General features: G+C 40.6%; 2 protein-coding genes across 5 annotated transcripts in view; both read right to left on the bottom strand.

Moving 5' to 3' along the window:
- insc (INSC spindle orientation adaptor protein) overlaps positions 1–3,934 on the bottom strand; it is a 68,303-nt gene extending 64,369 nt beyond the window's left edge. The window contains exon 1 of the mRNA XM_085166972.1: positions 3,244–3,934. The gene's annotated coding sequence lies outside the window, so the exon portion shown is untranslated. The remainder of the gene's footprint in view (positions 1–3,243) is intronic.
- Positions 3,935–7,137: 3,203 nt separating this feature from the next.
- On the bottom strand, positions 7,138–13,416 carry LOC146515074 (calcitonin gene-related peptide 1). 4 transcript variants are annotated; one of them, XM_085167253.1, is made up of 5 exons: positions 13,275–13,413; positions 12,193–12,284; positions 11,137–11,271; positions 9,205–9,387; positions 7,138–9,006 (listed from the first exon to the last, which is right to left on the bottom strand). In XM_085167253.1, exons 2-4 carry the CDS (start codon positions 12,276–12,278, stop codon positions 9,225–9,227), a joined length of 384 nt encoding a protein of 127 aa, XP_085023379.1. In that variant the 5' UTR covers positions 12,279–12,284; positions 13,275–13,413; the 3' UTR covers positions 7,138–9,006; positions 9,205–9,224. The 4 variants fall into 4 exon arrangements, with proteins under 4 accessions (XP_085023379.1, XP_085023381.1, XP_085023377.1 ...); XM_085167255.1 differs by having other exon boundaries at positions 7,145–9,006; positions 9,205–9,384; positions 13,275–13,411; XM_085167251.1 differs by lacking the exons at positions 7,138–9,006; positions 9,205–9,387 and adding an exon at positions 9,399–10,346 and having other exon boundaries at positions 13,275–13,416.
- Between the last annotated feature and the right edge of the window lie 246 nt (positions 13,417–13,662).

Genomic DNA, 13,662 nt, shown 5'->3' with positions numbered 1-13,662 from the left:
AACGGACAAGGGGAAGTTCTTCCTTAAGGAAGAGGAGGAAGAAGAAGAAGAAGAGGAGGACTGAGAGGAATAGGTGCTGTGCTGTCCCAAATGAAATTCGGGCCACAATTATAGGCCATGTCATAAACCATGGCCTCACAATGGCAGAGGCAGGTCGTCGAGTGCAGCCTAATGTGCCTCGTTCTACAGTCTCCTCCATTATCCAAACCTTTCGCAGGGAAAACAGGTATGTACTCTATGTAATCTATGATGGAATTATATGTTGTATAGGACAGGGCACTGTGCGTGAGGCAAAAAATGTATAACTTACTGTAGAGATTTTGTGTGCATCTGCCTACAGTGGTAGGTCTATACTAGCAGGTGGAGAGGACTAGTGGAATGTTTTGATACTAAATATGACAAGAAATATATTGAACAAATTACTGTAAACTATGGAATTACATAATTCATACAGTTTAGAGAAGTATTCCAGTCACTGTGCAGCGGGAGAATTAGTACAGCAACCACTGAATAAGTCCTTGTTTTTTGATTTTGTGTTCATACAATTTACTACTGTAATGTACATTTTCTTTTTACATATGTATGAAACTTTCTTTGCGTGTGAATAAAAAATGGTTATCATTTCCTTGGTAGTGTGAGTGCAATCTGTGATGTCAAACCTTGGAGGCTACTCTTTTCTGTGGTATATTGTTGGTCCTCTGCCATAGTGACAAAACATCTAAACATTTTGTATGACAGTACTCACACAATGCCAAAGGGATGATGCATTTTGGGGGCACTGACTATTCAGATTAGAAAGAAATGTAGTTTTGACACATGAGTGAACTGTTTTAGGGGAGATATGAGCTTTTGCAGGTGGACCATGTTGTTGTGATCAACCAACCAGGTTTATTTTGACAAAAGCACCAAGAATGATGAGAATGTCTGATCTGTGTCGAGAAATGAGCCAAAGCTATTGAGAAGGATCTTTGCCATTTTGGAGACACTGACTGTTTAAATGAGAAAGGGATTTAGATTGAAGCCTGAGTGAACAGTTTTGGAAGAGATATGAGCTTTTGCAGGTGAGCTATAGTGTTGTGCTAAACTGTAAGAGTGTTTTGCCAAATGATCTTAGAGTTTTGAGAATGTAATTTCTGTTTAAAGAAATGAGCCAAACCAATGGAGAAAAACTGTAATATAATTAAATTCATCTCCAGTAAGAGAATTTATGTGGCCCAAACCACAGGAAAGAATTGTTGCACATTTTGTTTACTTGTATTTAGATACTGTAAGTACACAATGTACACCGTGCACTTATTTAATTTAACATGGAGGGAAGGATGCTACTAGCTAGCTAGTGAGACCTGGCATTGCCATGTTTCTGAAAACTGATTAGCAATCTCTTCCTTTCTGTTACAATTACAGATTGGCAACCAACTTTTTGACTTTTTTCATTTAGGTACTTGTGCACTGCAGTAGAGTACTTATATATCGCACTTAAGCTTAGCAATGAAAATTAGGTGGGAGCCAAGCTAGTCATAAACATTAGCTAAAAAAGACACGTGCTTAGTATGTTCATCAGGCTGTAACCTGATGAGAACTTCTTTCATTCTGTTAAATTTAAATATGAGTTTATAGTTTTTCAGTACTTTTTCTTAATGCTTCACATTGATCCTTAACATCGTGACAGCCCTAACGAACACATTGGGTTATAGGCTACATTAAGGAAGTTGAAATCATTCTTTAACATGAATAATCATGTAGCTGTCTCAGTCTATAGTCTGTGGATAAGAACTTATTGAAAAATCTGCACCTCAGCTTTGACTTCATATTAATGTTTACTCTCCAATGACAAACAGCTTAGGTTCGATCATCATCCACAAATACTGCTGGCCTATAAACTTACAGATCATGGTTTATAACACTGGGTGTTTATCGTTTGCTGGATTTCATTTTGAAAAGTTTGGAGCATAAATTAAGAGTGCACCACTACAACACTGCATTATTATAATGTTTTGAATCTACAAGATTCACCGTTAGGTCCTGTGTGCTGTTGTGTTTGACATAATTACACGGTCCATGAAATGCTTCTGATTCAGATTGAATGTTGCTGGTCAGTGGTCTTTTTTTCTACTCTGAGAACACAGGTAACATCTCCTAAAGTGGATATGGTGAATAGACCAGCGTGGTGATAGACCACACTGTTCGCCTATAAACTCTCAGGTTCATATGAAAAAACATGACACATCTCTCATGTAGTCACCAATTGCCTTTGTCATGCATACACACATTGCCCAAAACCACATCACAAACAGACAGAAGCCTGTAGTAATGGCATGTGTCCTCATCATTACCACCGGCCTCACTGTAATCTTTGTTGTTTTGCAGAGTCTGAGCTTCCATCATTCCCACACAAACCAGGTCAGCCTATTCCAAACAGTTATAGCAGAAAGTTGGAGTTGAACACGGTGGAGTTTAACTCCAATGTGACTCAAACACAAACGCAGCTATGATGATGGTTTTAACTGTTATTTGAAAGCGAGGAGTTGTTTTTCTTAGGTTATGTTGATGATTCATTCGGTAGCGCCTGTATGAAGGCTGATTCAGCAAAAAAGTTGTATCCTGTAGATTCTTTTCATGACTTTAAGTAGCACTATTCAATAATCTGATGTTAAAACTGAAGAAAAGTGCAGAATTTAACAGCTAAAGCTATCAGGTTGGTAGAGACCAAAAACAGAGCAAAAGGGGAGCAAACACTGGACTTACCAAAATTCCAAGAACATTAATTTTAAGTTCCAAGGTGGTGAAAAACCTACAGCAGGGAGCACATATGCTGATGACTTGTGAGTATTATGTATTGATCATTAATATCCCTATTCAAAAGTATTTACAGTTTTGTAGAATTTCTAGAGATCTAAACTTAATTTTGTGTCCTTTTCCTATCTGACACTTTGAGCTTGGTTGCTTTTCACGTCTCCTGTGCTCATGAGATTTAAATAATTTACATCCCTAATGAGTTTCCAGCTGCACCTTGCTCAACACGGCAACAGCATCGGCAACTGGAAAAGTCTGTGAGCGCTTGGAAAAAAATAGATGATCTGCCACAGATGCCCTGCATTCTCTTTTAAGTTTTGTATTTGAATGCTTCACAGCTAAGTCATGCAAGCCAAAGTTTTCCAAAGTTTAAAGGCTCGAAGTTCCTTGACAGAAGCCTTTCACTATTCCCAGAATTTGAGATCAGACTGAACTCTTTGCAAAACTTACCCATTCTCTTTGTCAGCAACTGAAAGCTTTAAGTGTGTCCAGTCGGGTTCATAGTTACAGCTCGTAGTCCTTCTCAGCACTCTCTCCGTGTGTGTCTTCGCTTTCATTCACGCTGACTTAGTCTCTGTCTTCCTTCTCAGTGCCCAGCTGGACCAACCGCCTCTGAAGCCTGCTGCAGTAAGACTGCTCAGAGTGTAAACGTGACTGGCCTTAAAGGTTTTTCTTGAGGAGAACAAACCCACATCCCACTGTCAGTCAAGCAGCTGAGCATAGTTTCAGCTGGGCTGCCATCCAAACAGACATGAAACTAGTCTATTTTGGTCTGCCATATGAGCAGTGGTGCTTTTCAGAGACAGGAGGTGGGGATGCAGGAGGGGGATTCTGTGGTGGAGCATGTAATTGCAGAGTGACCAGTTATGGTGGGATGTAATTGCAGACCTCATCAGATATAGCGAAACTGCCAACAAGACAAGGTAAAGGACTTTAAAATAAGGCTCTTGGAAAAAAAGAAGAGAGAAACACAACAGACCACATAAATAAATGAGGAGCTGGGTTCCAGATGTGGCAGCACAGGGAGGGAGGGGAGGAGAAGTACAAGGGGGAGAAAGAAAGCACGCCAGTTGAAGGAACTGCCATCGCAGCAGAAAGAAATCTCATTTCTGACAGAGTGAAAGGGTGTTTACCTTCTCAGGAACAGTCGCACAAGACGGAATGGGGGGATTGGGGAAGGTGAAAGGATGTTGGGCCCACCCTTATGTTGTTTCTGGACCTTTACCATGAGTACTCATGGGTGTCTCGTTTCACGTCAGCCTTGGAAATGACTACCTTATGGAAAAACTCGGGGCTTTAAAAATGAGGAAGGAAAATGAAAATATAAACGGCGGTCGGCTGGTTCCCATTACAACCGAGACTCAGCTGGTCTGGGTTGCTGCCGCTAGTGTTGCTACGTACTCTTGAGTGAATAATTATTATGTGACTTTATGAAGCGGGTACCACTACACACACACTCCCATGCACACAACACAGGCCTGTTATACTTTAGGATGTTGATAAATATTAGCTTTAGTTGAAATCTGAACATAAACGCCTTATTTCCTCCGAAATCTTACCTCATTTCCTGGCAAAACCAACAGGAGAGTCAAAAGCAGACTGAGAGTCACATTGCGATGTGTGAAGGTAATCCCCAGCCAGACACAGTTTAATAGTTTGTAAATATAGTCAAAATCACATCAGAGCCATTATTTTAAACTTCCTTAATTTTTTTCTGTAATATGTGCCTAATGATTTAAATACTTCTAAGTGATTACTGTTATGATGCTATTGCTACATAAGTGCAGGAAATCACATTAATATATATAAAAAGACAACAATGATCATACTAAAAAAAGAATTCAATGTGACAAAAATTAAACAGTAAGTTAGGAAACATTTAGCTTGGCATCAAGTATACTGATGCATAAGTTGCTATATTTTTTGATGATGAAGAAGGATTACTGTAAATGTCATAAACAGGATCTCAAACACACGTCCATTTGCTTTGAGAGTGAATATATGTGAATTTCTAGTCCTGGACAGCTTTTATTGAGTTTGTTGAGTTTAAATGACTGGCCAAAGACAGCTTTGTTTGTTTATTGGATTTTTGAGTAGATACGTCCGTAATATTTCTGGAACAAGCAGTTTATGCTTCACCAAATACTACAGGTAAACTGTTGAAAATGTCTTATTTGGTGAACACTGTGGATATAGATTAAAACAATATCAAGAAAATGAGCACGCAAGGAGCGCAAACCTCTATCAAGGTAGCTCACTCTCTTGGCAATACTTTTCACTGAACAGTGTTGTATTTTCTTTATATTTATTTTCTTTGTTCTTTTTAAATATTGAGAAGTTTTTGATGCAGTCAGAAAATGTGTGTCTTTTGTTATTTGCCTTGTTGGAACCCATTTTAAAATACTTCACATAATTTTGAGTACAATCTTTTTGTTTTGTTATTATTTCACTAGCTGGGACCACATCCTTGGTAACGATGGGCGATGACGGATGAGGAAGTGTGAACTGGTGCTGCGGTTTGGGTAAGGCCTCGAAGGGGACTGGTGGCGGCTCCCGGGCCGGGCAGATCCCCATGTATGTGAATGAAGGAAAGGAAGAGAGGAGAAGAGAGGGAAAATTGGGGGGGGGGGCATGAAAATGAGAACAGCAGGTATTGGTGAAGGGGGGCCTGAGGCCGGAGGGGGCATGAAGGAGGAGTGGTCCTGCTCCTGAAATTCAGATGATATCTCCACTTATGTGGGAAAGGTCAAAGGTCAAATGTAATATGATTTTTTAAAAATTCTTATACAGTACTTTCTATATGTTGACAGTGCACGGGAATCATAGTTTCTAATTTCTAAGACTTTTTGTCAATTTTTTGACCGATAAATCATCAAGCTGACCTCGGAAGACCTTGGTTCGATGTAAGGCAAATTATGATGAATTGTTAACATGACCCCACTCTGCACTCTCACTCTGCACCCGTACTTAGTTTTCATTCAAAACTTTTTAAGATATCATTTTTACAGAGAGAATCCTACCAAAAACCTCACCTCCTTGGCGGAGGAAATATAGTTCTGCCAGGCAGCTACATTTTTCTGGTGGCTTGTATGTGCTGACAAAGTTTTATTAAACATTGTTAAGAAATAACAAGGATTAAAAGATATGTTGAAATATGACTCAATTTCCACAAATTTCAAACTATTCCAATAAATCGTTCTAGGGAAGCATCGTCCAAAACCCCAGGTTGTGAAATTGGATTGTGGTGTAGATTTCTGGGAACTGGACGAGCAGTGCATCTTCTCTTTGGAGTAGAGGGCCAAATGATTGGTTTTCTTATATGAACTGTCTAATTTCCAATTGCAAGGGCCCCATTAAAAAGCAGCTGCATACCATTATGACTGTTATTCTCATTGGCATAGTGAGATTGTGAGATTATTGCTGAGAAAAAAGCCCCAAAACCAAACCAAACCCACAAATCAACCCTCAACCTATCACCATCCCTCAATTATCAGAATCTAGGGTTTATTCTTTTCCTTATCTGTCATGCAGGAAAAGTGTCCATGTGGATTCCAGTATGGATTCAACTTTAGCAGCGATTTCCTCAGGCATATAAGCAGACAGATACTGAGAGCAAGAGAGAATAAGTGGAAAGACTGTAAAAACAACTGACAGACGAGGGTTTGAAGGCTCGAGAAGGAATGAAGCACAAATCTCCTTTTCTGTTTATACTCCCATAGCATAAGTTCACATATTAGTCAGACATATCCTGTCATCGGGGAAATAATAAGTCATCCAGTTGAGCGGCTAGAATCAAGACCAAACATTTATTTCTCTAAATGTCTGCAGCACTGATCTAACGTGTCTGATGTTGATCGGTTGCCATTTTTCCACGTGGATTCAATGTAGTAATTCATAGAAACTAAATACGATGTTTGACAAAAGTACATTTGCTTCCATGGTACTGACAACTCTTGCGTGCACGATGCACTCAGAAATCTTGCATTTGCTCTGGTGCACACTTGGCATTCATCCGTGCAGCCAAATAGGATCAACCATATCCTGTTTTTCACTTTCACCCTTATTGAACGGGCTCATTATCCTCTGTTTCCCGACTTGCAATCCCGTATTTGCTATCCAAAACTGAGGGGCCTTTATTTATCCCTCCTTCAAGTATTTTGTTTTTAGTTCTCTGTATGTGATTTTGCTTGGAAAGCCTTCACATCAAATGGTTTGAAACTACTGGCAGTACACTCAAAGCGTGCTATTCCTGGGAAAATACAACATAAAATGGTAATAATGTATTTGTACGATATTTATCTTTTCCAGTTTGTGGAATTAATGTGATTAAATATTTGATTTCCTGTTACATAATTTTCCAAATACAGCTAGAGTCTCTTTTTTGTTGCTTACTAATGATGTGCACTTTTCTTTGAGCCTTTTATTTATGTATTTCTTGAGTTTGTACTCTTCTCAGTCTTACAAATGACCACTCAAGAATTAAATAATCTTCGATTTACTCTTGGATTATATGTTTCTCTTCATCATAGACCTACATGAGAGTTCAGCAGGTTTTTTATCTTCGTAACAAAACAAGCAGGAGTTCAAACACAAAACCCATACAATCATTTTATTACTTGTGCCTTTTCATTTTGCTTTTCACTCTTTTTTAGGTTCAGATATTCTTCCTCATTTGTTTAATTGTTTGGGAAAATGAAAGAAAAAATAGCTTCTGACTATGACTATTTCAGTGTTTCCATCATTTGAGGCAGATCTGTGAGACTCACTGAAACTTTGGTAATTATGTTGCCATCTATTGGAGTTCTGCTGCAAAAACAAGTGAGCCCCAAAATGTTCAATCACGCAGCCATTAATGTTTCACAATTAAAAACAAACCTTGTGCGCAAAGGTGCAAGCTGAATCTCTTACATGCTATTTATGGCCAAGCCTTCCTTGTAAAAAAAAAGAAAAAAAAAGACTTGGCTTTTGTGTGCCGAAATAAGTGGTGAACATTTACCTTCACTGGAGCTAAAGAACAACTCTGACTGCAGGTTTGGCTGCATTTTATTAAGCAATTCCCCATGCACTGTTTTTTTTTTCTTGTATCAACATGTATTGTAACATATCCATGCCACTGCGGTGTCATCAGAAATATTTCCAATGAAACTGATGTGTTCACACATTCAGCTGTGCAACAGGAGTGTGTATGACTGTGCGTTACATTTTTTCCCCCAATACTTCGCCAAATTATAAACGTGTGCTACATGTATTCACGACGTGATTGTGCATTCGTCAGTGGGAAATAGTGTTAGATTTCTAATCAGCGACTTACAAAGAGCTCTCTGCCTGTGAGATTCCATCATTCGTAATTTGTGGACAGTATTTATCAGTATTAATAATACAAATATAAACTTCTCCTTATATAATCAACTTCACAGTCACTCAGCGTCCTTCTACACTTGCTTAAAAACCTTTGAAGAACAACACAAGTACCCCATACCCGAGTGTATCTAAAATACATTTTAATCTTGCTGAAACTTGTTTTCACAATATTGTTTACAATATTAATTGGTCTTCATTTTCTGCATCCTCGCTCGGGTCTTCTTTATTGTCTCTAAACAGAAACTGTACAATCATGTTCATGTAAATTGTTCTACATCAAGGCACAAGACAACAGCCGTTGTGGGGGGGGGGGCCTTGGGTATGCTGATCTTTAATGGCGTCCCTCTGGCACACAGGAAAAAAGGATACCCTCGGGAGGAAAGGTTATTATAAGCAATGTAGAAGTATGTATCTTAAATCGGGAGGTGAGGGAGTGGGGAGTGGGTCTGGGGTTGGGTTGGCATGGAAGAAATGTGCTCTGACGACGTGATAAGCGGAAAAGAATAAAGTGATACCACTGCTGCTTTCATTTTATTTTCCAATGATACGGAAATATAAAAAAGAGGAATGATTAGGACTTTTTTTCTTTCTTCAGGAGTTCATTTGTTCATGTACATAAAGTAAAGTGCCTTTTTTTTCTTTTTTTTTTCTTATTTGCCAAAAGCAAAAGGCTTCACTAACAGGATGAAAATTAGGAGATGTCCCGTGGGGTCTTTTTTTTTTCCCTGTTCCTGGAGGAATGTGAAAGAGTGGATAAAGGGCCAGTTCAGTGTTAATTTTCTGGTCAATTTTGTTTTTCTTGATTTATCTTCTCAGGTTATTTCTGATGTTTTCTCATCAGGTTCTCAACCCCTGAAAGACAGAAATGAACGAGACAGAAAAAAGAAAAAGGATGTAAATTTAAGCTGGCTGTTTGCGTCCGCGTGTAAGTTGGACAGTCGGAAATTTTTATCAATTCGTGAAATCAAAAAAAAAAATGTTGTAAGTCTGAGATTCTTGAAACCAAAGGAAATCTATAAAAAAAGTCAGGATTGAAAAGGTGTTATTCACCATTTCCCAGATGGGAACGCTCACATCTGGATGCTTCTCCTCCGCCTGCCGAAAGCCTTGGCGCCAACATTGGTGGGGACGAAGTTGCTGTTACCCATTCCTCCCGACCGGCTGAGGAAGTCCGCCAGACGGTGAGTCACGCAGGTTGCCGTGTTGCAGCCTCGCTTCTGTGCTGTAACGCTGCTTCAGGAGAGCAGAAAGGGGCTTAACGAAAAGATTGGGGCACTGCCATCCATACAATAATGTAAGACACAGCTATACACATTAACGCTAACATCAAAGAACTGAAAATACATCAAGTTTGGATTTACAGCTTAAAAACAGAATGCATCTGAGTGTTTGTCTTACCTTTGGACTCGGTGACAGCTTCAGACAAAATTTTAAAGGCTCTAAAACTCTTATTTAGGCCCATCATTTAAAATGGCCATTGACTGTCTGCATAGGTGGCTACATGTTTGTTTTAGAGTCCCTAAAAATGAAAATGACCTAAGCCTTCCTGGTAGAAAAATACGTTTATTGACCAACAAACATGGTGTCGCATGAGTGGATCATTTATTAACGTTTAGATTAAGTGATCGCTCTCAACTCTTGAGTTTCAGGGGCTTTGAAATGCAATCAAATTACTCCACATACAGTACACAGAGATGGATGTATGAATTGGCTCCTGAATTACACTTGTGAAAATCGTCTGAGATTACAGGGACAAATCATTCTCTGCCAAAAGAAATATGGGGGGGAGAGGGGGAGAAAAAGAACTGAAAAACTGCAGTTCAAAGTCATAATCTTCATGTCAATCAAGCAGGTAATATCGGCATGCACGTCCCATTCCAGAAGGAAACTGGGATGAGGAGAGGAAGATGACAGAAGAGAAGGACGGGGGAAAGAATGACAAAGGAAGAGGAGATGCGGGAAAAGTAAAAGCGGGTTTAAGGGTGGATGAGGAGGAAGGGGTTTAGATGCTTTCAAACGTCTCGCCGTAGCTTGCATAGCTGTCGCTCTCAGGCGCACTGCGCTTCTTGCCGGGCGTTCCTGCTCCCACGTTCGTGCGAGGGAAAGTCTGCAACTTGTGCAGCTCCTGAGACAGTTTACCCAACACACAGGTGCTGAGGTTGGAGCAGCGCTTGGTTAAGGGCCTGTCCATGCTGTCGAGGAGGGGACACACAAAACACATGCATAGAACAGGCTCATAGATACGGGGAAAACATGCGCTCTGTATCTCTTAAGCTTTTTTTTTCTCTTTCCATTCACGCATCATTTCACTCACATGCATTTCTTTCTCATGCCATTGCAGGTATAAACAAATTAAAACATCCCAGGTCCTTACAGCATCATGCCACTCCCCCTGCCCTTCCCAACATTCAAAAACTTGTCATCCATCCCCTCATGCATCAGAACCTCCACCCCCACCCCAGTCAGCCTTTTACCCATAGAACAAACAGAAACCAGTTGCTTCCCACTGTCATGCAGCTCCACTTAATTGACATCATGCACACTTATTTGTTTTGTTAAGCATACAATGTTCACATGCCCGGCAGGCTGGTTCAAAATAGTAGTCTATCCACGCAAGTCAAAATCAAACGCATCCATGCGGGGGCAGGCTCATGACAGAGAATCGGGTTTTGTTTTTTGGGCTTTTTTTGGAGTCACATGTTAAAACTAAGATGTTATTCTTTGATCTGCCAAGAAGTACATACCTCCTGGCCTGACTGAACCCAAGTGGGAAACTAAAGAAATGTATTTCCAGCACATTAAAGTAAAAACAGGATTTGTTTCCTAAAAAATAGCTTTTTTTAATTTTACCGTTTTATTTAGTCCAAAACCAGTTTCACTTTGCAGTTTCTCATTAGTCAAATCCTTGGCTGGTGGTTTCTGTGCAGGGTAGAAATGTTAAACTAATTTTCAAAGGTTGAACTAAATAAGATTCATCTGTACCTGTTTCCCTCAGTTGCCTGCTGCTCCAGCTCCTCCGCCGTCATCTGCACAAACTCCTTCACAATGGCGTTGAGTAACCTTCGTGCTTCGTAGTCCGTGAGCGTGACTCGGTCTGACATGGACTCTAAGCCCGGTCTGTGGTTAGAAGTGGAGTGGGGGGGGGGGGGGGGGGGGGGGGAGGTTTAGGGGTCAGAGTGGTTGAGGGGAGGGAAACGGCAATGAGATCAGCATTAATGGAAATGCTCCGCTAGGGTTACACCTGCAGTGAAAAAGGAGGGGTGGTGGGTTGAGTGGGGATGTTGGGGTGGGGTAAGGGACCGGTGGGGGCTGGGGGGGGTAACAGAGACGTCACCACCTCCGAGAGGAATGACGTCTGAGTCGGAGGGCCCCTGGCCAAAGCTGGGGGAAACAATCTGCAGAAAGTGCCCCTTGTGAGAAAGAAGCTGATGTATAACCAGCTTTAGATTTATTACAAAATCAATAGCTTCATGGGAAAGGGGGGGCAGGAGGGGGAACTTGAGTGGGGACTCAAATTAATATATATATCTTTCTCTCTCTACATATAGAGAGAAAGATATATAGAAAGATATATGCATATATATAGATAAAAACTGAATTACATTTGTTGTGTTTCCTGTGCTTTTAATTTAACTACAACGTACAACTTTATCCACTTATATTGGAAGTATTACAAACAATACATATATTTAAATAATATATGTATTTCATTTAAAACTGCCATAGATTAAGACTAACCAGAACAACTACAATGTTCTTTTCTGCATACACACATTTATTTAACCTATGTTGTAACTGTGGCATTACTATACAACTTTCACATCTTCCTCTATTTCTCCTGTTTAATAAAAAACATTTTATGTTTAAGTAAAAAAAAAAAAGAAAAAATTAAACCTGCAGAGTCCCAGTTCTAAGATACCGTTTTTGCATAAACCCTGCCCATCTTTTCTACTGGTTGTTTGCGGTACTTCTGTTGAGTTGCAGAGAAAAAGCAACTTAACAGTGAGAAGTGTAAAAGGCAATTTCCGTGTGTCTCACCTGGCAGGCGCGGCTTGTGAGCAGTACATCTGGCAAATGACCAGGGCGTAGGCAACGAGGAAAGCAGAGATCTTCAACATAACCATGGTCCCCTACATGGCAAGAAAAACAAAAAACAAAACTCCACATCAGCTTCTTGTGCTTCCATTCATACTCACACACCACTGATACAAGAGCTCAAATCCCCTAAAAGTATAGCTACAAACCAGCATGCAACTAGAAACTGCCCTTTTCTAGTCTTCTTGTGTTGTCAGGAATAAGGTGCAAAAAGTGTCATTCCCTGTGAGGCGAGCTTTAGTTCGCCTTACATCTGAGCTTACTTCTCTCAGCTCTTGTCCCCTGCTGAACAATGCTCCCCCGGCTCACACGCGCCTCCAAAACGGACTGTTCCTCCAAAATATCCAGCTGAGAGCAAAGAACAGGTAGTTCTCTCATGTCGTATGCTGCTGCTCCTGATGTGTGCCATGCCAGTGTGGAGTGTATGCATGCACGTGTGTGTGTGTGTGTGTGTGTGTTTGTGAGTGTGTGTAATGGTAGGAAGGGGTCCTACATTGTGCGATGTATGTATCACTTGCTAATGCTGGAGGAGGAGAAGTGAAAGGGGGGGGGGGGGGGGGACTCCATGCTTGCCAGCTCCCTTGGGGACCAGTGCATTAGTGTAATGAGCTGCCAGCTCTCTCTCACTCACTCACACACACACACACACACACACACACACACACACACACACACACAACCTCAAACACACACACACACACACTCAACCCTGATTTCTCCTGCCCATTTTCCTCTGTTACTTGCTCTTCTTTGCTTAAGCTTCTTCTCATTTTCGAGTTCCTGCCTTCTCATTCACGCTTTCCTTATGTTGAAGCAGCACACTGGACCTTCACAAAATGAGCAGGGGTAACCCGGTGGCCACACTCCATTCCCATAACCACCACTGTCACATCACCGTCTTACATAATGACTCTAGCTGCACATTGCATCTGACCCACACACACACACACATGCCACCACCCTATAAGTAACAATTTAAGTCTAGTTGTAAAACTTCTAACACAACATCAAAAGTTGTCACTTACCTTCAGCGATAATCACCCAGCAAAATAAAAAATAAATATATATCTCTATGAAGCTCTATGCAAACCACAATAAAGTTGACTTTCTCTCAACTTAGTGAACAACTCTTGATTCTGTTGCGTGCAGTGCCAACGCACCAGCCTATATACCCCACCACTTGGATTTGTGCATTGACTGTGTAGGTGTTTAATTATCTGATGCCAGCCAATCGCATTGCTCTGATGCTAAAGCGAGCCAATGGGATTCCTCCTCTCAGTCCTGGCTCACTAATAAGAGATATGGCTTTGTGTTTACGTCATTCCTCAGTCACTAAGTGCTCCATTCACAAAATCCACCAGTCATTTGGACCATTTGCTATCCCCAATTTGCATTGATGTCATTAATTAAATA

Source organism: Neolamprologus multifasciatus, chromosome 7 (assembly GCF_963576455.1).
Source record: "Neolamprologus multifasciatus chromosome 7, fNeoMul1.2, whole genome shotgun sequence".
NCBI lineage: Eukaryota > Metazoa > Chordata > Actinopteri > Cichliformes > Cichlidae > Neolamprologus > Neolamprologus multifasciatus.
This window is presented reverse-complemented; position numbering and strand designations above follow the sequence as displayed.